The following is a 25558-nucleotide window of genomic DNA, read 5'->3' as shown; positions in this document are numbered from 1 at the left end:
GATCACAGGAGGGGTCTCAGAACAAGACAGTGTGAGGCTGGGCCAGAGGATGGGAAGAGCGACGGTGTCAGTGGGAGGATGGGCCGACAGGACATCTGACAGGTGGAAGGGGTCTGGAAGGTGGGCACCTGGAAGAATTGCTCTTTTATTGAGAACCCCTCAAGCGCTAAGCAGCCTCTTCTTACCCACCCCCTGCGACCCCACGTATTTACTGGCTCCATGTTACAGATAGGGAAACTGGGCCCAGAGCGACAGTTACTGGACTCCAGGTTCTAGCAAGGACAGGAGCAGTGCCACGCCTTGACTGAGGTCAAGTCTGACAGTCTCTTGAGCACTGTGCCATCCTGCCCCTCACTGGGTGTCCAAGGGTGCGAGTAGGGGCCAGCCATTGGAGGCAGGGGCCCTTAGCACTCAACGCCATAGCGGTCGAAGTGGCGCAGCAGCAGGCCGATCTCAAGGTGCACGGTGCCACCAGCAGCTGTGTGCAGGCGGTAGCGGTCAGCCCCGCTGTAGATGGTGTCCCCATGTAGCAGCTGTGGCCCGCCACCCACAAAGGCCCGTGCCAGCTGCTCCCGCCAACTGCCCAGGGGCCGCCATGTGGGGCAGGCCAGCTGGTGGGTGCCGGGGCTGCTGGGCACATAGCAAAATCCATAGCCTGCGAGCTGGCAGCGGCCGAAGCTGTCCTGGGACCACACCTGGAGATGGAGCCGGGGCCAGCCTGCAGGACAGCAGGAAGAGAGCAAAGGAGGGATGGGTGGGGCCCAGCCTCCTGCTCCTGGATCAAATCAACGCCCCCTCCTACTCACTGGAGCCCCCAGGCCCAGTCCTTTCTCTGCCAGCTGTCTGCCCCCAAGTTTCCACCCTAGCCTCCTCTCTGGGCTCCCACCCCCTGATCCACCCCACACAACAGCCAAAAGCATCTTTCTAAATCCATGTTACTCCCCTGCTCAAAATCCTCCCATGGCTCCCCAGTGCCCTCAGTGTAAAGTCCAAGTTCCTCAACATTCAAGGCCCTTCACATCTGGCCTCTGCTGACTTCCTTCTCAGCGGCCTCCTCCTCTGAGACCCCATGTCAGAGCAGCCTACTGCTCCTCCAGTCCCCAGGTCAGTGCCTCAGGCCTTGTCTGGGATACCTCCTTCCTCCCCCACCACGGCCCCACCAAGTCCCCTCTCTGGGCTGAGGGCCTTTTTGCTTGTCCCCTGAATCTACCTTCCACCCGGTAGCTGGAAGCATCTTTCTCTCCTTTCATAGGTTTCCTGGGAATACAGTTCAGCTCCAAAGCCCTTGGAAATCCAGCCCCATCTCACTGCATTCTGAGCCTCCCCCTCCATGCGAGCCCTGTCCTGTCTAGCTAGGGACACAGTGGTGAACACAGACGGCAGACAAAAATTCCTGCCCTTGTGAAGCTGCCATCCTAGACAACGAACACAGTAAATAAGCAAATTACAGGGTGTATCAGATAGTGATAACTGCTCTGGATAAAAATGAAGCTGGGTAGGTGGGAGTGGGCATAGAGTTCTAGAAAGGAGGTGACCAAGGAAGCTTCACTAAGAAGGTGACATGTGAGCAACGGCTAAGAGGAGGGAAGGGAGTGGGCCATGTGGGCATCTAGCGGAAGAGCACACCCAGCCAGAGGGAACAGCTAGTGCAAAGGCCCTGAGGAGGGAGTGTGCCTGGAGGGGCCAGCTTGGTGGCTGGGACAGATTGAGGGGGCAGAGGGGAGGAGGTGACAGGCAGAGCCTCATGGTGCATGGTAAGACTTTGGCTTTTACCCTGAGTGAGATGGGGGACTACCAGAGGCTTCCGACAGAGAGATGTGACCTGACTTAGGTGTTCACGGGGTCCCTCTGGCTGTGCATGGGGTGCAGACTGGGAGTTGGGGACAGGGCACACAGGTGATGTGGCTATTGTTAATAGTCCAAGTAAGAGACAAACGTGGACAGAGCAAGGGAGGCCCGAAAGGGGTGAGAAGTGGGAGTTAGGATATATTTCAAAGGTAGAGGCTGGGCGAGGTGGCTCATGCCTGTAATCCTAGCACTCTGGGAGGCTGAGGCAGGAGGGTCGCTTAAGGTCAGGAGCTGGAGACCAGCCTGAGCAAGAGCCAGACCCCGTCTCTACAAAAAATAGAAAAACTAGCCAGGTGTGGTGGCACGTGCCTGCAATCCTAGCTGCTCAAGAGGCTGAGGCAGGAGGATTGTTTGAGTCCAGGAGTCTGAGGTTGCTGTGAGCTAGGCTGACGCCACAGCACTCTAGCCTGGGCAACACAGTGAGACTCTGTCTCAAAAAAAAAAAAAAAAGTAAATTAAAAAAAAAAACAAAAATAAAAAACAAAGGTAGAACCAACAGGTTTTCCTGATGGACAGAATGGGGGCTCAAGAAAAAAGAAAGCAATGACGATGCCACCATTGGGGATCTGGGGGCCTGAAGAGCTGAAAGGATACAGCTGCCCGCCTCACCTCCAATCCATCCCCCACCTGGCAGCTAGAGAGACCTTTTATAAGTGAAATCAGACTTGTTCATCACCTGTTCTGGCTCCCCAGTGCCTTCAGGAGATGGCCTCAGCTCCTTAGCCTGGCATTCAAGGCGCTGCATAGCCTGTCCCCTGCCACCTCACCTCTGTCATCCTCCTGCTCTCCCTTGGTCCTCCAGATGCCTCTGGCTCACTCTCCCCTTTGAGCCTTCCACATGCATCATTCTCTATCTAAAACCCTGTTCCATCCTTCTGCCTTATTAGCTCCTTCATAGCAAAACTCAAACGCCCCCCTCCTCCAGGAAGCCCTCTCTGACCTCTGAGACAGAGTCAGACACCTCTTCTGAGCTCCCACAATCCCCCATCCCAGCCCTGCCCACTTGAGGATGCCATTTTCTGGAGATGGCTGTATCTTCCCCATGGGACACGAGCCCCCTGAGAGCAGCTGGGGGGCTGTCTTGATCACCAGTGGCTCCCTGGTATCATGCAACACAGGTGGGGCATGGCCTGCACTCAGTAAATATTATTTATGTTGTTGAAATATACGGCACATTTACCTAGGCCATTTCCTAGAATCTGTTCCTCTCCAGTAACCCCCATTTTCTACCAGAATAGGTTTCCTGATACCCCTCCTCCCCAGAATACTCATTTCCCCTTTGAGCAGGCCTGTGCTTTCAAGCTGAGGAGCTCTTCCTGAAGAACAGCAACCAGCCCGTGCACCTCCCTCCCTCTCTTCCTTTCATAAACCCCTCCCAGCTTCCTCCTTATTGGAGACTTTCTTGGTTTGTCTCTTTACTTGAAGGCCACCTCCCCTCCCACCCTGCCCCCCACCTTCCCATGTCCCCTCACCCTTGGCCTCCGCCCCAATCCCACACACTTGGGATCTCCTGTAGAAAGGGACTGGGGAGGCCTCGGCTCAGCCTCTCCAGGGCCAGGCTTGGCTGGGAAAGGAACCCACAAAGTGTGGGAGCAGGGACAGGACTTCGTGTTCCAGCTCCAGCAGCTTCAGGTGCTAATGGCCCCCTTCCCCTCAGCCTGGCCTGGGGGCCCAGACCCAGTACCCACCTTGAAGTCCTTTGGTGGCGAAGTGCAGGTCGATGGGGTGGGACCAGTAGGCCATGTCCCCTACCTGCGGGGTGTCCACCTGTGTTTGGCCCTCACGAATGCCTGACAGAAGCTTCCATGCTGCCCCTGCAGTGAGAGCCGGGACATAGACAGGGTAGGGAGGGGTGGGAGGCAGCCATTAGGAAGGGGATGCTGCTGTGGCTATAGCACCATGTTTCTCCCTGGCATTTGGGGCTGAGGTTACAAAGTGTGGACTTTGGGCCGGGCGCGGTGGCTCACGCCTGTAATCCTAGCACTCTGGGAGGCCGAGGCGGGTGGATCACTCGAGGTCAGGAGTTCGAGATCAGCCTCAGCAAGAGCGAGACCCCGTCTCTACTAAAAAAATAGAAAGAAATTATCTGGCCAACTAAAATATATATATAAAAAAAAAATTAGCCGGGCATGGTGGCGCATGCCTGTGGTCCCAGCTACTCGGGAGGCTGAGGCAGTAGGATCGCTGAAACCCAGGAGTTTGAGGTTGCTGTGAGCTAGGCTGACGCCACGGCACTCACTCTGGCCCAGGCAACACAGCGAGACTCTGTCTCAAAAAAAAAAAAACAAAGTGTGGACTTTGGAGCCAAATATCTGGGTTCGGATCCTGACACTACCTCTTCCTGCCTGTACAACTTTGGGCAAGTTACCTTTTTTGCCTTGGTTTCCCCATCTGTAAAACGGGTGAACAATAATGCATTTCTCATTGTTTTAGTTTGTTTTCTGTTGCTTATAACAGAGTACCTAAAACTGCAGAATTTATAAAGAAAAGGAATTGGCTAGGTACGGTGACTCATGCCTGTAATCCTAGCACTTAAATCCTAGGCCAAAACAGGAGGATCGTTGAGGCCAGGAGTTCGAGACCAGCCTGAGCAACACAGCAAAACAAGAAAAAAAATTAATAAAAAATTAGCCAGGTACCCCCATGATGAGCTGAAATTAAAAAAAAAAATAAAAAAAAAAAAATTAGCCAGGCATGGTGATGTGCATCTGTAGTCCCAGCTACTTGGGAGGCTGAGGTGAGAGGATCACCTGAGCCCAGGAGTTTGAGGCTGCTGTCAGCTATGATGACGCCACTGCACTGTAGCCCATGGGACAGAGCAAGACTCTGTTTCAAAAACGACAACAAAAAAAGAAGAAGAAAGGAAAGGAATTTACTTTTTAGGGAGGCTGAGAAGTTCAAGGTCACATCTGGTGAGAGCCTTCTTACTGGTGGGGACTCTCTGAAGAGTGAGGGGGCTGAGCGTGCTAACATGCTTGCTCACATCTCGCTTCCTCTTCTTAAAAAGCTACGAGTTCCCCTCCCATGATAACCTGTTAATACATTAACCCACTAATCCATGAACAGATTAACCCATTCATGAGGGCACATCTCTTAAAGGCTCCACCTCCCAATACTGCCCCATGGAGGATGAAGTTTCAACATGAGTTTTGGAGGGGACAAATAGTCATTCAAACCATAGCACTCATAGTTTTGTGGGAAGATTAAATGAGTTAATACAAAGCATTTGCAACAGTGCCTAGTGCATAGTGAGTGCTGTGTAAGTGTTCAAAATTATTTTGTTACTATTCTTACCCCACGTTTAGAAGCATAGTCCAAGGTCTAAGGTGGGGCTAAGGAGCACATCATGAAAAACACGTAATAATAGCGCTCCTACTGAGGGGTGATAGTAATAGTGAAAATGCACTGAGTGATCACTAAATGCCAGATGCTACGCTAAGCACTTTAGGCAATGCATTCATTTAATCCGCCCTCTAGGACTCTTAATCCCTGCCCAACCCCCAGTTTACAGACTCTTCACCATGGCCCATGAGGCCCTGCATGGCCTGGCTCGTGCCCCTCTCCCTGAGTTCATCCTCAGTCTCCCCTCCCTCGCTACCCTCTAGCCTCACTGGTCCTGTTTCTGTTCCCCTACCTCAGGCCCTTTGCACTGGCTGTTCCCTCTCGCTACAAAGCTCTGCTCCTGGATGTCTCCATTCCTAGCTTTTTATTTTTTCCATCTTTCAGAGCTCAGCTCAAGTGCCACTTCTATAGAGGGGTTCTCCCTGACTCTCCTATCCAAAACTGAGTCCCTGTCACATTATCCTATCTGTAACCATCGTGCTCATTTCTTTATCTGCTTATTGTCTCCTCTACTGTAAGCCTCGGGAAAGCAGGCACCTTGTACACTCCTGGATCCCTGAGACCTCAAACTCAGCTCTTGGTATGCAGAAGGTGCTCAACAAATGTTTGTGGGACAAATAAGTGATCGTAGGAGGTAGGTGCTAATATCATATGATCCCCATTTTATAGATTAAGAAAATATGATCTGGGTGGGAAGTGGGGTAAGGGAAGAAAAACTACCTATTGGGTGGAATGTACAGTAATTGGTCATGGGCACAGTAAAAATCCAGATATCACCACTATACGATTTATCCACGTAACCAAAAACCACTTATACCCCTAAATCTATGAAAATAGATAGACTGGTTACTATCTAACCGAGACATCACCACTATACAATTCAACCACGTAACCAAAAACCACTTATACCCCTAAATCTGTGAAAATAGATTGTTTATTAGCTAACCCAGACACCACCACTGTACATCTATGTAACCAAAAACCACCTGTACTCCTAAATCTATCGAATCAGAGAGACTAGAGAAATTGGGGAGTTCCGTTTTCAGAGTTCCCCCAGGCTTTTCAAGGACTGATAAGTCCAACTTTCCTAGAGCTACTGCCAAGTTCTTCACTGTTAGTACTTGATTCTGAAAAAAAAATCTCTTAAAATGATTTTAATAATCACTTTTACAGATAAGCTAGAGGATATATCATAGACTATGTATGTAATTTTTATATTAAATGTTATTTTTATTTTCTTTTAAAAAAAACAGGCTCTGGGCCAGGCATGGTGGCTCACGCCTATAATCCTATCACTCTGGGAGGCCTAGGAGGGAGGATGCTTGAGCTCAGGAGTTCAAGACCAGACCAGCCTGAGCAAAAGCAAGACCCCATCTCTACTAAAAAATAGAAAAAATTAGCCAGGCGTGGTGGTATGTGCCTGCAGTCCCAGCTACTCCGGAGGCTAAGGCAAGAGGATCTGCTTGAGCCCAGGAATTTGAGGTTGCTGTGAGCTAGGCTGACACCATGGCACTCTAGCCTGGGCGACAGAGCGAGACTCTGTCTCAAAAAAAACAAAAACAAAAACAAAAAACAAGCTCTGAGAAAGAAAATCTCTTGATCATTCATTCCATGAACATTTATTGTGCACCTACCGTGTGCCAAACACTGTTCTCCATGCTGGGGATACAGTGATGACCACAGCAGACCAAGGGCCCATAACAGAACTGTATTCAAACTCAACTCTGTCTAATGGCGGAGCCCAGGCCTTTTATCCAACTGCTTCAGAGCTCTCTGCTGAATTAATACCCCAACTATTCCCTGAAATAATGCTAATGAAAAAGAAAGCATGTTAGTCATTACTCCCTTCTGGGCTGGGTGAGGGAAGTACAAGGCCCTGAGTCAGGTTCTTTACATACAAGATTTCCCAACAGCCGCATGAAGGACAAATGAGGAAACTGAGGCTCCAAGAGGAGTCAGCATCTGCCCAGGGCCACAGAGCAGGTGAGTGGTGGAGTCCAGACTGGAAACCGAGTCTGACTTCAGGGACTGCCTCTTAGTCACTCATTGGAGGATCCCAATTTCCCATTATTATTATTTTTTCCCATATTATTATTTTCCCTTATTGTTATTTTTTTCTTTTTCTTTTTTCAATGGGCCTCTGTGGATGGACTTGGATGACTACCAGAATGGTGTTCCTACCTTTTCGCAGAGAATTATGAATACCAGAGGGTGGCTTTTCTCTAAAATTGGGATGGAAACTTCCACTTTGTTGTAAGAACTCAATAAATGGAGACTGTTAACCAAAGGATTAGTAAGATGGGGGAGAGTCCCAGGACACCCCTAAGACAGTGTGTGTAATCCGAACACGAGAGTTAGGCCTGTTCAGAGTTTTGAGGACTGAAAAGTGTGTCAGTGGGTCTATCCTATAGTTCCATATCCCGTTCAGAAAGTGGGAGCCAGAGCCCTTAGAGATGGGATAGGATGGGATAAGAAGGGAGCATGAGACTCATGTGGACAGGGAGTGTGGTCTGGGTTCAGATGCAAGATGATCAGGGGCAGGGGCAGGGGGTCAAGGAAGGAGCATGGAGCCTCTAGGCTGGGAGTCTTGGTGGGGAAATGAACCAGGCCTGTTAGAATACCTGTGTGGACGCCCCACTTGCAGAAGAGGCTACTTTCCGAGAAGCCGGTGGCCCCCATGATCTGCCCGATCACGTGCACCTCAGCCATGGCCCTGGGAGGGGAAAAATATAATCACAGCCCTGTGAGATAAGTGTATTATCTCCATCTGACAGGTGGTGAAACTCAGGCCCACCAAGGAAGGGGTAGCACTAGGATTCCAAGCTAGTTTCGTTAAATCCCTGAGGCTGCGGTCTTAACCACAGATTCTAAATGCCCCCGCAAGGGGAGTCCGGGAAAAATGGGGGGCGCCAGCATCTAACTCTGCCAGGTCTAAAACAACCAGTCAGTTTCGCGGAAAGCCCCGCCCTACGGGCCTATGGCTCCGCCCACGGCCGCAAGAGTCCCGCCCCCTCGCGTCAGATCGGCCACCGAGCTCCATGAGGCGCATGCGTTTTGAGGTCAGGGAAGCGTGAGCCCCACCCCTAAGCAGAGCGCATGCGTTATTCCTACCTCCGAGTGTCTAACGATTAGAAGAGGCGAAGGCGGCAGCGGGGATTGTAGTTCATGGGCCTAGAGTGTCTTGTCCTTTTGTCCGCGGGCGCCGATCAGACCTAGCTCGCGCCTCTCCCAGGACCCACCTGGCAGCGAGAGATCTGAGGCGCTGTACCTTCGCGGCCACGCTCGCCTTGGGGTCTCTGGTTGTTGCTGGGGCAACAGCAGGCTCCTCCCCTGGCCTTGTACCCGCCCTGCGCGCCTCTGATTGGTGCCAGCTGCCATCGGGGGCGGGGAGAATCTGTGATGGATGTTTTTCTCTCTATTTTGGGAAAATAGCGTTTCTCCAGCCACTGCTGAGGGTTCCGCCTTCTGGGGCGTGGCTGGGCAGCTGCCATCTTGAGTGTGGCTGAGGAAGTTTGAGCGCCAACTGTTTCCTCCAGATACCCTATATACAAAATAAGCAAATCCTTCAATACCCCGTGATCTGCCCACCGCCCAACAAACTCTCTCCGGTTCAGGATCACAAATCAGAGACGAGCCAGGACTAAGGGGAATACCCCCCAGGTCATTGTATCTCTCCCCCTGCCTTATAACTGGAAAACGGGAGTCTCTCTTCATTCAGAAAGACTCGAGAAATTGGGGAGTGGGTTACCCTTCCGTTTTCAGACTTCCCCCAGGCTTTTCAAGGACCAGTAAGTCCAACTTCTTTCTCAGAGTTACTGCCAAGTTCTTCACTGTTAGTGCCTAATTCTGAGCAAGGGGGTTGGGGATGGGGATGAGAAATGAGGAACTGAGGTCCCTTTATTTGCAGAATATCTTGTTTTCATAGACTGGACTCAGTCAGTAATTTGTCTTGTGACCTTGCCCGGCTCTAAGTCTCAGTTATCTCATCCATATAGTGGGCAGGAGGAGAGTGAACTCAGATGTACCTACCCTGTCTGAATTCCTAAGCAGTGTCTTTTCCACCCTCTAAGTCCAGTTGAACCTAAATCTTTTATTCTTGCAGCCTAGATGAGGAGTCTTTTGAGAACTTGTTCTCAAAAATGAGGACTACAAAAGAGAGTTATCAACTCAAAATTATAGGGAGGGGACAATATTTCAGTGGGATAACATTTATATAAATAAAATAATTCAACAGAATATTTCACTAAGATATGTATTTTAAAACTACCATTTATTGAGGGTTTCCTCTGTGCCCACTGTAAGGTTTTTTGGATTGACCGGCGCCAGAGAAAGAAAGACGAGCAGAGTTGAAAGGGATAAGTAAAGAGGTTTTATTGGAGCGCTGCCGGGTGGGGGTAACAAGTCCCAAGAGAGGGACCCGGGCGAGCTTCACGGGACCCACGGAGTGAGACCAGAGAAGTCGCCCCGCCCAGAAGTCTGAGTGGGCTTATATATGTTTTTAGGGCTGGAGGGTGGGGGTTTCTTTGGCGGAAAGATTTATGGCTGGGAGAGCAAGGAATTTTCTGTTGCAGTTTTAGGTCAGGCATTGAGAAATAGGAAGGACTGGTGGTATGGGTGGACTCCAGGAACCGTGAGGGACTCCAGGAGCCGAGACCCTTGTCATGGTAACCATCCAGGTGTGGTTATTGTTTTAATTCAGCTGGGCCTAGCAGGCATTGTTCTTAGCAGGTCTTCGTGGGCTTTTTCTTTTTTCATTAGGGAGGGGAGGGGTGCCCGCCACCAGCCTTACGCCCACCCCTATAAACTAATCATTTTACACACATTGCCTCCTTGAATTCTCACATATATCCCACAGGGTAGATGATATTGTCAGCTTTTTTACTTGAAATGAAATTAGGGCAAAATCTGGCCGGGTGGAATGGCTCATGCCTGTAATTCCAGCACTCTGGGAGGCCAAGGCAGGAGGATCCCTTGAGCTCAGGAGTTCGAGACCAGCCTGAGCAAGAGCAAGAACCCCGTCTCTACTGAAAATAGAAAAAAAAAATAGCTGGACAACTAAAAATAGAAAAAATTACCTGGTCGTGGTGGCCCACGCCTGTAGTCCCAGCTACTGTGGAGGGTGAGGCAGGAGGATCGCTTGAGCCCAGGAGTTTGAGGTTGTTGTGAGCTACACTGACGCCACAGCACTCTATAGCTCGGACAACAGAGCGAGACTCTGTCTCAGAAAAAAAGGTTAAGATGGTAAATGTTATCTGTATTTTACAATTAAAAAAAATTTTTTTTTTTTTGGAGACAAAAATCTCGCTCTGTCGCCAAAGAGCTCCACCTGGAAGTGAATTAATCTCTAGGGTAGCCTAGGGGGACGATGGGACCCGGAGAGTTCAGTGATTTGATAAAAAAGTGAGGCTGGTGGGAATTCATGCCCTCATCTCACAAATATGTAAGGAAGGCCCTCTTTGTGCCAGGCACTGTTTTAGGCCCTGAGGCAAAGCAGTGAACAAAAGAGATCAAATCCTAGCCCTTGTGGAGTGGACACTGATGTGGGAAGATGCAAACTAGGAACAAAAGAAGTATATGTTTCATGGAAATGTGAGAAAACAACTAGAGCAAGGTTAAAGAGATAGTAACAGGGTAATCCTCCCGGGTAAAACAATCCTGCCTCCTCTCCCTCTCTTCCATGGGTCTCCCTGTCTCTGTCGTCTGCCAGAAACTCTGGCTGAGCCAAGTGCACTTGCAGACGCCATCTGTTCTCCCCAGGAGTGGGGCTGATGCCAGCTCCAGCGTCTGGACTCTTGGCATGGAGCCCTGGAGCCCTGGAGCGAGAGAACTCTGGTGGCCCCACATCAGGCTGGGGAATCCTCCAGTCTGGTGAGATGGAGGGCTTCTGGGAAGGGGAGGCCAATGCAAGACTTGCTGAAGGAGGCGGAGGCTTGCAGAGCGAGGAGAGTTCTCTAATCAGCCTGATGAGTATGGATTTATATAATAGTATTAATAAACACTGTCAAACATGTTCAGAGCACTTACTCTGCCAGGGTTTGGGTGAATGCTGGACATTTGTTATTGTGCCAAATCTAAGTACTTTATGTATGTTATCACATCTAAGAGGCAAGGAGTATTATGCCTATTTTATGGATGAAGAAATTGGGGTTCAGAGAGGCGAAGCCATTGTTCGGAGGCCACACAGCCAGTGCTTTAAAGAGTCTGGAAAGGAAACCAAGTCTGTGTGGATCCAAACATTAACTTGTGAACACCACCATACCACCTGCTAATCAGTGCATCACCCCATCCTGGGCCGCACTCTTCGGCCCTAGAAGCCCCATCTGCTTCCTCCCCTCCCACTGGGTCAGCAAAGAACACAGCTCTGGGTGACAATCTGCTGGGCCTAGTACCAGTTGTACACCTCGGCCAAGTGAGCATACATCTCTGAGCCTCAGTTTCTTTTTTTTTTGCAAACTAGGAACATAAACAGAACTACTGAAAGGAATGAATGCGACGATGCGTGTAAAGGGTTTAACACAGGGCCAGTGCGTAGTCTGCACTCAGTAGACCCATGGTGTGCTCTTAGGCAAACACCTCTGTTTGCCTGTTTCCTCCTGCGTGCAACAGAACAATGAATGATAGTGCCTCTTAGGGTTGTTCTGAGGAATAAATGTGTAAGCATACATGTGAAGCACTTAAAACAGGGCTTGCAGTTGACTGTCGTTGCTGTTATTATTATTATTGGGTATTATTGGACAATGGCGGACGGGGGAGGGAGGCGGGGCCAAGCCGGGAAGGCCCTGGAGAATTCGGGGCGCTCCCTCCTGCCGTTGGCAGCGCTTGGGCCTGGGCTCGGGGGTGAGGGGCTGCTGTCCTCTGGGTCCTCCGCCTGCTCTCCCTCCCCACGCAGGTGGCAGAGACACGCGGCGGGTCGCTGACGTCGGCCTTCAAGGCCCAGTCTCCGGCCATCGCCGGGGGGCGGAGCCTGGGAGGCCGTCGCCCCGCCCCATCCCCGCCCCCGCGCGCAGCGGGCCCGGGGCGCCGAGACCCGAGAGGAGCCCCGCGCTCAGGCTGCGCGTCACCCGGCCCCGCCGTGCAACGCCGGGCTCGCCGAGTTTGCCCACCCGGCTGGCTGCGGGGTCTGGGCGGGTGTCCGTGCAGGGGCCCCAGAGGTCCGGGCCTGAGACCGTGGGCGGTGAGTGAGGGGCGGGGGTGGGGGTGGGGGGCCACTGCCCCTCCCCCTGTCCTGGCGCTGGGGGGGAGGAGGAGGCTAACCTTTGGCTGGGAAATTGGCAAAGTCAGGGTTTGAAGTGAGCGAGCAGGAGGCTGGAAGGCCTCTGGGGGGGATCGTAGGGCGAGGAGAATATTCCTTCTGGTTGTGTTGAATGTGGACGTGTATGTGTGTGCTGGGGTTGAGGGTCTAATGGGGCGAGGTATGCAAAGGAGGATTCGCGTAAACCAGGACGTGTTTGGAGAACTGATGGGTGTGGGTGGAGTAGGGGAGAGGTGCGTGGACCCGGATGAGTGTTTGGGGCAGGTGTGTGAGGGAAGTGATGGGGACAGGGGACGGTGGTGTGTGTGTGTGTGGGGGGGGGGTTTCTGATACTCTGGGGATTAGGAGTGCGCAAGGAGTCACTTGGGATAAATGTGTAAGAAGGATGCAGGCCTGAGAGGTGTGTTTTCTGGGAGCTGATGTTGTTTGGGGCAAGTATACAAGGAGTCCTTTGGTAGATTTATGTGCGGAGGTGGGGGTTGGGATTGCCTGGATGGGGCAGTATGGCAGGGGACTTGGGGTGCAGGTGAGGGGGGAAGGGAGGGAGAGTGTGGATTAGGGTGAAGTTCCAGGCAGCACTAGGGGGAGGAGATGGATGAGTACCTGGGAGGGGTGTGTGGCCTGGATGGGTAGTTAAGGGATGTGCACCTGGGATGGGTTGGGGGAGGGGGTTGGGGCAGTGTGAAAGGCATGGTTTGGAATAAATGTGCAACAGGTATGTGGCATTTGCCTGAGAGAGAAGCCCGGAATTGAATGTCCCCACCCATGAGTTCCTTTTGTAACTTGGGCCAACCAACCTCTTTTACTGTCTGGGCCTCAGTTTCCCTATCTGTAAAATGGATCTGAGGGTCATTGAACTAACTAGTCTCTGCCTTAGCTTCTCCAAAGTCAGGGGTCCAGGGATGGATGAAGTGAAACTTTTATAACTTATCTTTTTCTTCCTCCTACCCCCAGGAAACCCCTCCTGGAGTCTCCCCCCAGCCATGGACAGCCCTAGTCTTCGTGAGCTCCAGCAGCCTCTGTTGGCAGGCACAGGCTGTGAGCCCCCTGCCCAGAAGCCTGGCCAGCCTGAGCTGGGGCCTCTCTTAAGAGAGACAGCCTTTGTGGAGTCCCTGAGGGGTTGGCAGTTCCTACTGCCCCCTCTTCCCTCCGTGAGCGCTGGCCTGGGGGAGCCAGTGCCTCCTGATGTTGAGGTAGGAACTGGAGGTCTTAGTGGAAGCCAGGGGTGGGAGCTGGCGGGGTGAACTCAGCTATGGCCAACATCTGGCAGGCTGACAGCTGGAGGCATCTGCTTTATGCCTGGAGCCTCACTTCCCCACTGTGTGTGGGCTTCTGGGATTTCCAGTGATGGTTCTTCCTGTTCTCTGTCTTCCCTGATTTCTTTACCTTTTCTCTCCAGATTTCTCTCTCATCTTTGTTCTCAGCCTCTGGCTGTGTCTCCTCTCTGGTCTCTGACCCCTCCATGCTCCATCTGCCTGTCTCCAGAGGCAGTGCACCTCTGGCCTCTGCCTACCCTGCTCTTTTTTTCCCAGTTAATATCACTTTTGATAATTTATTTATTTTTAAAGCCAGTCAAACTTGTTATAATTTATTATTCCTTGTACACATTGTCAAACTTATCTTTCATTTCTACTGTTGTATAAAACATCACCCCAAGACTTCGTAGTTTAAAACAACAATAATTAGGCCGGGCGCGGTGGCTCACGCCTGTAATCCTAGCACTCTGGGAGGCTGAGGCGGGTGGATCGCTCGAGCTCAGGAGTTCGAGACCAGCCTCAGCAAGAGCGAGACCCCGTCTCTACTAAAAATAGAAAGAAATTATATGGACAGAATTAGCCGGGCATAGTGGCACATGCCTGTAGTCCCAACTACTCGGGAGGCTGAGGCAGGAGGATCGTTTAAGCCAAGGAGTCTGAGGTTGCTGTGAGCTAGGCTGATGCCACGGCACTCATTCTAGCCTGGGCAACAAAGCGAGACTGTCTCAAAAAAAAAAAAAAAAAACAACAATAATTAACTCTCATGGTTTCCGTGGGTCTGGAATATGGGAAAGACCTATTTCAGTGGTTCTGCCCTCAGGGTCCTTCGTGAGGTTGCAGCCAGCCAGTGGCTGGAGCTGGAACGGTCAGGGGCTGGCTGGGCATGTCTCTGTCTCCATGTGCTCTCTCTGTGGTCTCTTCCTGTGGTGGTTTGTGATTTCTCGCAGCACGATGGCTTCAGGGCAGTCACACTACACTTGTGCCTCCACCAGGGATGTTTCAGCAAAGCAGAAGCTGCCTCACCTTTTGTCTTAGCTTTGGAAGTCGTGTACTGTTACTTCCACCACATTCTATTAATTGCAAGTGAGTCACCAGTCCTGCCCAGATTCAAGGGGAGGGGACACAGACCTCATCCCTTGATGGGAGGAATATCAAAGTCACACTGTAAGAAAAGGGTGTGGCACTAAAGAGATTACATTGTGGCCTTTATTGGAAAACACAATCTATCATACATAGTGCCAATCACTTTGACATTGTCTCTGGCAATTATAGCATCTAAAGACTTTGAGGGTCTTACCATTTGTGCCAGTTCACCTTCATGGTTCCTTGTGTGCCTGGTTATCTTCAACCAGTATGCTGTGGTCATTGTATTTGAAAAATTATTTTTAGGAAAAATTATTTTGAAGCCTAGAATGAAGGTACGTACCTTCCTGCAGAGAGGATTTGGTTTGCTTCTGTCAGGTGCCAGGGGGCACTACTAGTTAGAGATCGTTTGCAATCTTATTCAAGGTTTGCATGGACATTTTCTGGGAATCTGTAAGCCCAGCATGGTGGGAAGCCCAGGCAGAGGATTATGATCTCCATCACTGTACTCCAGCCTGGTAATCTTGATTTTCACTTCCATTTTGTCCTTACAATAATTTTTTAAAATCTTGTGAGCTATTTGCTACGTTTAAGATTTTACACACACACACACACACACACACACACACACACACACACACACACACACACACACTTTTTAAAAGGTGAAGAGCGACATTCAGCCTCCACCAGGGGGGGCAGCCTGGTAATCTTGATTTTCACTTCCATTTTGTCCTTACAATAATTTTTTAAAATCTTGTGAGCTATTTGCTACGTTTAAGATTTTACACACACACACACACACACACACACACACACACACACACACACACACACACACACACACACACACACACACACACACACACACACTTTTTAAAAGGTGAAGAGCGACATTCAGCCTCCACCAGGGGGGGCAGCAGACCTCTCCCCTTATAAATATTCTTAAATCTAGAATCTGTAGTTTTCAGCAGGCACATTTGTCCTAATCATTTAGGCCACTGAAGCATTTTATAATCTCCCCTCTTTTTGCAGGTTCCTGTTCCTGATGTCATCTGTCTCCACTTCAGGGGCTTTTGATTTAGAGATTATAAGCAGTTGCAATGGCCATGATTGGGCCTTGCAAATGAACTCAAAACTTTGGGTGTGGCTGGGGCTCTTCTCTGGAGACAGCGTCCACAGCTTCTCCTCCAGGGGCTCCTGGATATAGAAGGTCGAAAGCCCATCTCTGAACATTTTTCTCTTTGTGTCTCTGGGGGCTATGGGGAGGGGAGCAGTGGGGTAGGGGAGGTGGGTGGAGATGCCCACCCAAGCCCTCTCCTGCCCGTAGGACATGTCATCCAGTGACAGTGACAGTGACTCGGACTGGGATGGGGGTGGCCACCTCTCCCCTCTCCTACCCCACGACCACCTTGGACTGGCTGTCTTCTCCATGCTGTGCTGTTTCTGGCCCGTGGGCATCGCTGCCTTCTGTCTGGCCCAGAAGGTCAGTGTGTGGGACTGGGAGGGGACTGGGTATAAAAGAGCAGAATGCGCCACGGAAACAAGAGGAGCAACACCTGAGGGGGGATGGGGGGTGGGGGCAAGATAGAAGGCAGGCTGGAGTGGTAGTGAAGAACCTGAAGGAGTCTGCCGCTATCTGGAAGATTCTAGACAAGTCACTTCACTTCTCTGTGCCCCATTTTACAAATGAGGATAATTCCTACCTCAGGGGGTCATTGTGAGACTCAATGAGTTAGAACAGCGGCACGTAATAATCTAGGTATGTTTCTATTAGTCACCCAGCGTCCCCAGCGCCCAGCTGTGCCTGACACATAGTAGGTGCTCTGTTTTGGGAACATATGAATGAATGGGTATGTTGGGTGGGGGGGCATCAGGGGCTGCAGGAAGCGGGGTGGGGATGAAGGGATGCCTGGGTCACTGCTGCCCACTGCCTCTACAGACCAACAAGGCTTGGGCCAAGGGGGATGTCCAGGGGGCAGGGGCCGCCTCCCGCCGCGCTTTCCTGCTGGGGGTCCTCGCCGTCGGGCTGGGCGTGTGCACGTACGCGGCTGCTCTGGTGACCCTGGCTGCCTACCTTGCCTCCCGAGACCCGCCCTAGCTGTGGCCCTGCGGCCCCCCCTGTGAACCCGGAGCCGGGCAGCCAAGCGCATCTGTGGGCAGAGTGTGGAGGATCCCGGCGGACGGGGCGGGAGCAGCATCCGGAAACGGGAGCGAGCCGGACAACCCCCTTCCCTTCCTGACCGCTCACCTGGCGGCAGCAACGCGAGATTAAACACCAGACACCCTTGCAGCCCAACCGGAGTCTGTCCGTGTGTGGGGGAAGGTGGGAGGGGTTGGGGGTACCTGAGACCAGGAAGGGACTGGCCCGGGTGACAGCCTGTGGAGGCCATCCCTAGAGTGCTCCGAGACCTGAGCTCGAGAAGAGGGCCGAGGGTTTCCAAACTTCTCTTTGAGCCTCACTTTTTCTCATCTGCGAAATGGAGCTGATTTTCTCCACACCTGGGGCTGTGGGGAGGACGCAGTCATCACACACGTAATCGCCGTTTGCTGTCTGCCTCTGAGCTCTTCTGACAGCAAGTGGGAGAAACTCAATCAACTGCTTTAAGCAAAAGAAAAGAAAACAGGTAGATCTGGACGCGGGCTCAAATGAGATTAAGTTTGCTCTCTCTGTCTCTTGGTCCTCTTTTCCCCTGTTGGTTTCATTCTGTGCCAGTTCCCCCTTCTTGGGGAAAAATATGGCTCCAGGAGCTCAAGCAGCTTAAGTACCCTCAGAAAGTGTAAATCCTTTCCCAGGTAGGCTCTCATCAGCCCTGCCTGGGGTTGAGGGTAACCCAAATGGCCTGAGATCGGGAGGGAAAGATCCTCAAGGAAACATTGAAGCGCTAGCACTTGGGGAGAGACACATAGGAAGTGCTTGCTAGCATGCAGCCGGGCAGGGGACCTGGCAGACGCGAAGACCCCCAGAGATCGCTGGCCTGCTGGACTCACAACGGTATGGCCAGGCTGTAGGACAGCTATTCTCTGCAGGAAGCTCACACGTCCTTGGCTCCTGCCCACTAAATATCCTGGGGGTGGGGTGAGGGGAACAGTCAAATAACAACTAAACACACCCCCATATTTCCAAACGCCCCTAGGGGGCGCTACCACTAGACTCTTCACCAACAAGGAGCCTCAACTGTGTTTCCAGGCAGGGTCCAGAGCGTCCTGGGTGCTGGTGCTTCCCTGAGTGTGGTCTCAACGGTAGGGGCTCCGGGGCTGGACCCCTCAAGTGGGACCCTTGCTCCACTGCAGACAAGCTGGTGACCTCAGGCAGTGAACTAGCTTCTGAACTCATTTCCTCACGTTAAAATGGGGACTACAATAACAGCCCCACCTCGCAGGGCTGTTGGGTGGGAAAGGAATGGTCAGAGCCAGATTCCTCGCAGGGCCTACCAGGCCCTACCTGTGTGGTGTGACATCCCGTCCCTTGCCCCTGCCCCACCTCATCCAAGGGCTGGCTCCCTCCAGGCACCTGCCCCCTACGTGCCCCTTCCTACGAAGGTGTCCCTGGCTAATGTACTGGGTTTGCCCTCTCCAAATGAACTCTTCCGGACTCCTGTGCCCTGCTTTTTTATTTTATTTACCCCACTGCTCCTCAAACATGGATCTGGGTCTGTCTTGTTCACTGCCAGTTTCTCAGCACCTAGCAGGGCCTGTATGCAATAGGTGCTCCACACACATTTGTTAGAATGAATGAATTTACTAATCCATCCAATAAATGTGAGTTCCTTTCAATGTTGTCCCTGTTGGGGAGGTCTATGCTCCCAGGCCCCGGAGCTGTCAGGGGCCGGAGCTCTATCCTCCCCCACCAGACCCTGGGCAGCTGCAGAACCGCAGGCCCATCACAGCAAGCCCACACCGGTGCACGGGGAGAGGCAAGGCTGCGCCGCAGGTTTGCTTTAGGCTGGCGGTAGTGGGTAGTGGCAGCAGGAGGGGCTCCCTGCCCCGGCTTGCCTCAGCTCTTGGAGTAACGCCTCTGTAGCGATTCCCGGTAGAAGCGGAAGACGTGTTGCGAGGCAGCCTGGGCGGCAGCCAGGCACTGCTGGAGCTGGGGGAGGGGAGGGGGAGGAGATTGGTCAGTGCTGGGGGCTGCGCCCTGCACCCCCACACAGCCTGGCTGACCCATGAGGTTCCCCCAAGCACCCCTGACCCCCCTTCGCCCCCAAACCTACCACCTCCCACAGTGAGGCAGGTGGTAAGGGGATTATTTCTAGTGCATTCCTTCTTTCCCACTTCATGATCTTAGAGGAACAGGAGAAAAAAGAGGACGAGGACTTCAGGGATCAGGCATCAGCCCCTTGGAAGTGACCGCAGCCTTGAAAAAGCTATGGAATTGGAGGAGTCTTGGGCTTTTAGAGCCATGGGCCCTCTGCCCCCAAATCTTTACTGCCACACATTCCTAGATTCATAGGGGTCCACGATGGAAATGCTCTTGGAGACTATGTGGCTGAGAATAGTTTCTAAATTCTGTTCCTTAGAGAATTCCAGGTGGCTACCACTCTGAGCACAGCTCTGGGGGCCTTCACACGCACCCACCTCCTCATCTCAAGCTGAGCTCCTTTCCCTCCACCCCGTCTCATAACTTGGTCTTCCCTTTAAAATTTCCACAAAAGTTTCTGTGGTTGCAAAGTTTGAAAACTCCCTTTTTTACAGATAGGATGCAAGGAAGAGGCTCTCCTTAAACCTCTGAGTCCAGGGCAGAGCAGGAACAAGACCTTGCCAGGTGCTATAATCCTAGCACTCTGGGAGGCTGAGGTAGGAGGATTGCTTGAGCCCAGGAGTTTAAAAAACAAACAAACAAACAAAAATCCCAAATAAAAACAAGACCTGTCAGGCTGGGAGGGAAGGTTCTGGCTTTTACCCCTATCCCCACACTGGTACCTCAGCATCAGAGTAGAGCCCCTTGGTGGTGGACATCAGCAGCTTCCGTTCCACACTATCGAGTGCAAAGGTCAGGACTGCCCGGGCCTCCTAGGGACAAGGGGTAGAAGGTGGTAGGGGCCCTAAATTACTCCCCTCAGATAAAATCTCAGGTGGTCCCACAGGGGGGACTCCAGGCCCTTGGCCTCAAGCCCTTGCCTATGTCACAGCCAGGTGCTCACCTGTCAACTGTAGTCTTTTTCTGTCTATGTCACCACTTCCCTGGGAAGTAGCTTTCCACCTTCCCTTTGTAGACCTGCTCCCCATCCTCATTTTAACCATGTAGTTCTGACAGGGGCTTTTCCAAGCACAGTGTTCCTGTCCCACAGGGCTGCCATAATGCCAGTAACCTTCCTGGTGCCTCTTAGCTTCCCACCCACCCTCACGGTCTGTCCCACAGAGCCTGGAAGCTGCTAAGCTCTATTTCCCAGACGCCTCTGCCAGGCAGGTGCTACCAGTGATCCTGGAAGGGGAGAGAGAGAAAGCATCCTGGCCCTTATCATGACAGTGGCAGGTGCTGAAGGTTGTGGCAGTTGCCGTAACGGCCGTGGAGGTGGGGTAGGTTCTGGGCTTCAGCAGCCAGGGCAGAGGCAGGATGTCTTATGCATCCAGAACCAACTCTGACAAGATCTCCAACAGCACAATACAGGAGCTGGTGCACACGTTCAGCCCAGGGCTGGCAGCGGCTTCCCATCTCTGGGTGTTACCCACTCTGCCTTTCTTTTTGCTCTAGTTTTTCTAACACGGTTGTTACCAATTCTCTGCATTCAATTCCCTCCATCTGAAATACTCCAAGTGGCTTCCGTTTTCCTGACTGGAAGTGACCATTACAGTACTGGGTAGATAACTCACAATAACCACAGCCCTAGGACGCTAGGAACCTGGGCCAGGGAGGAGACTCTTCTCTTCCTCCCTTTCTGCTGATGCACGTTTGGGGTGGGTTTCCAGCACTTGCAGTCGAATGAACCCTGATGAAGACAGGCAGCAGAGCTTGCCATGTGGGACTGAAGTGGCACGAGCAGCTGTCTGCAGAAAAGCAAGGTCTGGAGGAAGAGAGGGGCAGCCATCTGGCCACCGCTTCAGCCACCCTGGGCTTCACACCTACCTTTTCTTGCTTGGCTGTGGGGTCCAGCACGAGGGTCCCGTCAGAGTCCAGGGCGCAGGTGACTCCACAGAAGAGAGCCCGCATGGGCACCCCTGCATCCACCAATGCCATGCAGGCAGCATTCAGGCAACAGGCCAGGAGCTGGGCACCACGGGGAGTGGTTAAGAAGTTTCTACTGTAGGGCTGGGCAGCAGAACACATCCGTGCCGCCCTTCACCCTGCTGATGCCTGCGGCAGGCATCACTAATCAGTCACAGAAAGGCGGTATGGCAGAGTGGTTAAAAGTGGTTCTGGAATCAAGTAACCCTGGGTTCCAGACCTGGCTTTTGCCACTGCTCCACTGTGTGACCTTGAGTAAGTGACTTACTCGACTGAGTCTCAGTCCCATCAGTTACGTGGGAGCTAAGTGTCTGCAGGGAAACAGACGGGGGAAGAATCCTTTCAAGGTCACATGGGGGAGGCACTGGCAAACCAGGCCTAGAACCTGGGAATCTAGCAGGTACCACCGCCAGGTGACAGGGCTGGCAGGGTGATGGATGGAAGAGCCGTCCTTGCTGCTGCCCTCAGGGAGCTCGCAGTCAAGGGTGGCATGTGGCCCTGGCACAGTGGAAGCAGAGTTCAGGTCTGGAGTCAGCTGGCTCTGCCTCAGTTTCCTCATGTCTTTCTTCCCTAGGGCCACCAGAGCAGATGAGGGCCCAGCTGTAGGATCAATCAGTTCCAGCCCTGCTGCTGACCCTTTGTCACTTCCCCTGAGTTTTAGTTCCCTCTCTAAAAGGTCCGATTCAGGTCCTCACCCTCAAGCTCACTCACTGAAGCCACAGGGATTTTTCATGGTTGAATCTCTCAACTGCTCTGCCTGCTCAGGGCTCCCCCAGCACTAAGAGCCTGAAATCCACACTAGGGTGCAGAGTAGAGGTCCCTGGACTCAGACAGGCCTAGGCTTGAGTCCCGTCTCTGCTGCCCTCTAGCCATGTGACACCGGACAAGGCACTTCCCCTCTCTAGGCCTCAGTTTCCTCCCCCAAAATGTGAACATAAGAGATCTCATTTGCTAGGGTCCTTGGGCTCTAAAACTAGATGATTTGGGCCCAAGTCTTGGACCTGCCACTTACATTGGAATTATAACGGCACCTGTTTCGTGCGCTGTATTAAATGAGTTAAGATGCATAAGGAATTTAGAACACTGCCCGGCAAATAGTAAGCACTCAAGCTACATTTGCTGTTCTTCAAGTTGGTGCCTGTCAAGCGCTTGGAGGTTTCTGCCTAGCAGGGGAGGTGTACGTGGCCATCAGAAAAGAGGCGATCAGGGAAGTTCTGGAAGACTTCCTGGAGGTGGTGGCCTGGGGGAAAGGATACGGAGCCAGCATCACTGATGACCTGCAGCACCACGGTGATGGAGGTTCGAGGGTGCAATGCTCCCAGCACCACTGCCTCACATGTGTTCCTGATCAACTGCTCCCGGCTCTTCTCTGCTACGCCTGGGGAAATTGGAGGGAGGTTGTCAGGCTCTTCCCTTCCATCTGTCTCACCTTCCTCAATACACCCCACCCAAGCCCTCTGGACTTTGTAAAAAGGGTCTGTAGTCTCAGTCTGGGATGGTGCAGGAACCAGCACAGATACCCGCCAGTGGGAAGGGGACAGGGCCTGACTGCCACTCACCTGACCTGTTACCTCCAGCGGCGGGAGAACCTGGGAGCTCCCATGTCTGAGCTGCTGCCCCTCCCATTCCCACTCCAGTGGGCCCAGTCAGTGGGCAGTGAGGGAGACAGAGGGTAAAATGGCAGGAAAACAACTTAATGGAAAGAAAGGGAGATGGAGGCAAGGAAGAGAGAAAGGGGGAGGGAGAAATTAGAGAAAAAGGACATAAACAGACACATAGGGGCAGAGAGTTGGAGAAAGACAGAAACAGCTAAGGGGAGACTAGACTGGGGCCGGCGGGCAGGGAGGAGCTGAGGAGAGGTCCCTGGAGACTGGGCACTCGGAATTTCAGCTGGGTTATTACCAGGCAGCCCGATCTTCGGCCTCAGGATCACTTCGAGTGTGGCTTTGTTGAAAATCTCCTTGCTGACCTTCACCTCGGCAGGTCCATACACGCCCACCAGGACGGAGGTATCACCTGGGGAGATAGCAGGGGAAGCTTCACTGCTTTTAGGGCCCAATGTGTGGCACTGAGCCTGATGGCCAGGGCTCCCTGTGGCAGCCCCGCCATGTGAAAGCAGTGATTCTCTGAGCACTCACTCAACATCTTTGCCTGTGCTTCCTCATCTATAAAATGGGGATAACAACAGTACCTCCCTTGTGGCCTCTTGTGGGGATTAAAGGACACAACTCACTCCAAACAGAGCACTACCTGGCACATGCTGAGTGTGCAAGAGATCTTAGCTGATACTAGTAAGTTCTTCCTGAGAGCTAACCATCCTCTCTATTGCAGCTGGCCTCAATTTCTCTTTCCAAAGCTTTCCCCAGCCCAGCTCTCTTCTCTCAGGCACTCATCTCCAAATTCTGCAGCGATCTGGACACCTGCTGCTCATTTTCCCAGAGTGGGTATGATCGGGGCACAGGGCATACAAAGGAGACTGCACTAGAACAGTGGCTTCCAAACTTTTTTGATTGTAACTTGCAGTAAGAAATATATTTTACAGCATGACCCCAAACTCACCCAAATATGTGTTTATAAATGGAACAAAGGCAGCACAAAACAACCCATCCTATTTAAAACTGCAACCCTCTCCAGCACACCCTATTCCCCTTCTCAACTATATTTTTCTCCATAGCATTTTACTACATGTTTTAGTTAGTTATCTTGTTTATTGTGTTTCCCCTACTAGAATGTAAACTCTGTTAGGGCAGGGTGTTTTTAATCGGTTGTGTTTATTGCTGTATCCTCAGTGCCTAGAACAGCACTTAGCACAAATACTTGTGCGTTCAATGAATGAAAAAAAAAAAAAAAAAAAATCAATGAAAGCAGGTTTGTGGCCGGGCGCGGTGGCTCACGCCTGTAATCCTAGCTCTGGGAGGCCGAGGCGGGTGGATCGCTCGAGGTCAGGAGTTCGAGACCAGCCTGAGCAAGAGTGAGACCCCGTAAATAGAAAGAAATTATCTGGCCAACTAAAAATATATATACAAAAAAATTAGCCGGGCATGGTGGCTCATGCCAGTAGTCCCAGCTACTCGGGAGGCTGAGGCAGTAGGATCGCTTAAGCCCAGGAGTCTGAGGTTGCTGTGAGCTAGGCTGATGCCACGGCACTCACTCTAGCCCGGGTAACAAAGTGAGACTCTGTCTCAAAAAAAAAAAAAAAAATGAAAGCAGGTTTGTTTTTGTTTTTTTTTTAAAGAGACTGGGTCTTGCTCTGTCACCCAGGCTGGAGTGCAGTGGCATGATCATTGCTAACTATAACTTGGAATTCCTAGGCTCAAGCTATCCTCCCACCTTGGCCTTCTGAGTAGCTGGGACTACAGGTGCAAAAGCAGGTTCTGAAGGTAATGCCTGAGTGATAGGACTAATGCTTATGAGGGTGATCTCCACGCCTATCTCCAGAGGCGTATTTACCTGGGTCAGGGAGTTGAATCCAGTTTGAGAGGTCTTTAGCTAGGGGAAGGGGATACTTGCCCAGTAGGAGAGACCTGCCCCAATCTTAGGGAGAGATCATATCATACGGAGAGGTGTATATCCCAATCAAAGGAATATTTACTCAGTTGGTAAGGTGGGAGTGGGGGAAATATTCCTTAACCCAGGGTGGGGACATCACCTTCAATCTGAATATTTAATAGGGTAAAAGATCTGTCACAGTCTAAGGAATAATGAAGCCGGTGGTGGTGATCTGCCAGTTTAAGGGGCATTTATGCAAGTGGACAGGTTTGCATTAGTTCGGGATGTATGCACCCAAGGTGTGTGTGCGGGAAGCGGAGAAAGAATCTAGTCAAGGGAGATATTTATACTGCTGAGGAAATTTTCCATATTCTGGAATATCATCTTGTGGGGGAGTTCTGTCCCTATCTCATTCTGAAAGATATTACCTGGGTGGAGATACCCTCTCCTTTCTAGTCCGGAGGAAGAGATGTGCATATCGTAGCGTATCTAGTATTATCCACCTGGACAAGAAGTTCTGCATCAGGACTTTTACCAGCTAGTATCACGGGGAGGTAGGCACTCCATTGCACCGTACGGTAGCCGCTCTCCGAAACAAACACGACCTGGGTGAACGTGACCCGTACAGTACTTACCTGGGTTAAGTTCTTACCTTGCATGAAAGAAGCAGAGCCATCTGGCCGAGACAGCAGGTTTTGTTCGCATGCAAAATGCCGGAGGCTGCAGCCGGGGCCCCGAGGGCCAGACTCCGTTCCAGTCTCAGCGCGGCTCTTGGCGTCCGTGCGCAGGGCCCCATCCATCGCTCCAGAGCCCGCGTGCCGCCGCGACTGCGCTTCCGCCCAGCAGCACGCGCCTGCGCGTAAGAAGAGTAAGCAGTGCGCACGCGCAGGCCCAGGGGTCGTCTGAATCGGCTCCTGCACGTGGCCTAGCGTTTATCAACAATCTGGCTCCGCCCACTCCCGCCTCCTAACCCCGCAAAGCCATAGGACAGCAGCGAAGACGGGGCGGGCCTTGGCATGGCCCCGTCCCACCCGAGGCCCCCGAACCCTAAAGCCCCGAGGCTCTGGTCCGATTACCCTCTTCTTTGCCTGTTTCAGGAGCAGCTACGAATGGGGCGATCGG

The 25558-nt window shown here is 52.0% G+C and overlaps 3 protein-coding genes across 6 annotated transcripts; 1 reads left to right on the top strand and 2 right to left on the bottom strand.

Annotated features, from left to right (window-relative positions):
- Window positions 1-127: 127 nt before the first annotated feature.
- On the bottom strand, window positions 128-8505 carry B9D2 (B9 domain containing 2). The gene is made up of 4 exons (XM_045531628.1): window positions 8302-8505; window positions 7812-7903; window positions 3537-3662; window positions 128-718 (listed from the first exon to the last, which is right to left on the bottom strand). The coding sequence occupies exons 2-4, from the start codon at window positions 7897-7899 to the stop codon at window positions 405-407; spliced, it is 528 nt and encodes a 175-aa protein (XP_045387584.1). The 5' UTR covers window positions 7900-7903; window positions 8302-8505; the 3' UTR covers window positions 128-404.
- A 3681-nt stretch (window positions 8506-12186) lies between these two features.
- Window positions 12187-17080, top strand: TMEM91 (transmembrane protein 91). 4 transcript variants are annotated; one of them, XM_045531627.1, is made up of 5 exons: window positions 12187-12364; window positions 13397-13635; window positions 16112-16267; window positions 16559-16598; window positions 16872-16965. In XM_045531627.1, the coding sequence occupies exons 2-5, from the start codon at window positions 13426-13428 to the stop codon at window positions 16880-16882; spliced, it is 417 nt and encodes a 138-aa protein (XP_045387583.1). In that variant the 5' UTR covers window positions 12187-12364; window positions 13397-13425; the 3' UTR covers window positions 16883-16965. The 4 variants fall into 4 exon arrangements, with proteins under 4 accessions (XP_045387583.1, XP_045387582.1, XP_045387581.1 ...); XM_045531626.1 differs by having other exon boundaries at window positions 16559-16634; window positions 16872-16961; XM_045531625.1 differs by lacking the exon at window positions 16559-16598 and having other exon boundaries at window positions 16872-17080.
- Window positions 17081-18387: 1307 nt separating this feature from the next.
- Window positions 18388-25326, bottom strand: EXOSC5 (exosome component 5). The gene is made up of 6 exons (XM_045531623.1): window positions 25089-25326; window positions 22850-22963; window positions 22204-22325; window positions 20849-20989; window positions 19705-19794; window positions 18388-18871 (listed from the first exon to the last, which is right to left on the bottom strand). The coding sequence occupies exons 1-6, from the start codon at window positions 25234-25236 to the stop codon at window positions 18779-18781; spliced, it is 708 nt and encodes a 235-aa protein (XP_045387579.1). The 5' UTR covers window positions 25237-25326; the 3' UTR covers window positions 18388-18778.
- Window positions 25327-25558: the final 232 nt, after the last annotated feature.

The sequence above is a fragment of the Lemur catta genome, chromosome 19, assembly GCF_020740605.2.
Source record: "Lemur catta isolate mLemCat1 chromosome 19, mLemCat1.pri, whole genome shotgun sequence".
Lineage (NCBI taxonomy): Eukaryota > Metazoa > Chordata > Mammalia > Primates > Lemuridae > Lemur > Lemur catta.
Note: the sequence above shows the minus strand (reverse complement) of the source record. Positions and strands in the feature narration are given on the sequence as shown.

Coding starts and splice junctions, on each gene's coding strand:
- B9D2 (XM_045531628.1), bottom strand. CDS start 7,899: ATGGCTGAGGTGCACGTGATCGGGCAGATCATGGGGGCCACCGGCTTC. Junction 3,663..7,811: donor CAAGTGGGGCGTCCACACAG/GTATTCTAACAG, acceptor CTCTCACTGCAG/GGGCAGCATGGAAGCTTCTG. Junction 719..3,536: donor CGCCACCAAAGGACTTCAAG/GTGGGTACTGGG, acceptor GCTGTCCTGCAG/GCTGGCCCCGGCTCCATCTC.
- TMEM91 (XM_045531624.1), top strand. CDS start 13,426: ATGGACAGCCCTAGTCTTCGTGAGCTCCAGCAGCCTCTGTTGGCAGGC. Junction 13,636..16,111: donor CAGTGCCTCCTGATGTTGAG/GTAGGAACTGGA, acceptor TCCTGCCCGTAG/GACATGTCATCCAGTGACAG. Junction 16,268..16,723: donor CCTTCTGTCTGGCCCAGAAG/GTCAGTGTGTGG, acceptor CTGCCTCTACAG/ACCAACAAGGCTTGGGCCAA.
- EXOSC5 (XM_045531623.1), bottom strand. CDS start 25,236: ATGGATGGGGCCCTGCGCACGGACGCCAAGAGCCGCGCTGAGACTGGA. Junction 22,964..25,088: donor CTCTGCTTCTTTCATGCAAG/GTAAGAACTTAA, acceptor CTATCTCCCCAG/GTGATACCTCCGTCCTGGTG. Junction 20,990..22,203: donor TCATCAGTGATGCTGGCTCC/GTATCCTTTCCC, acceptor CGTGGTGCCCAG/CTCCTGGCCTGTTGCCTGAA.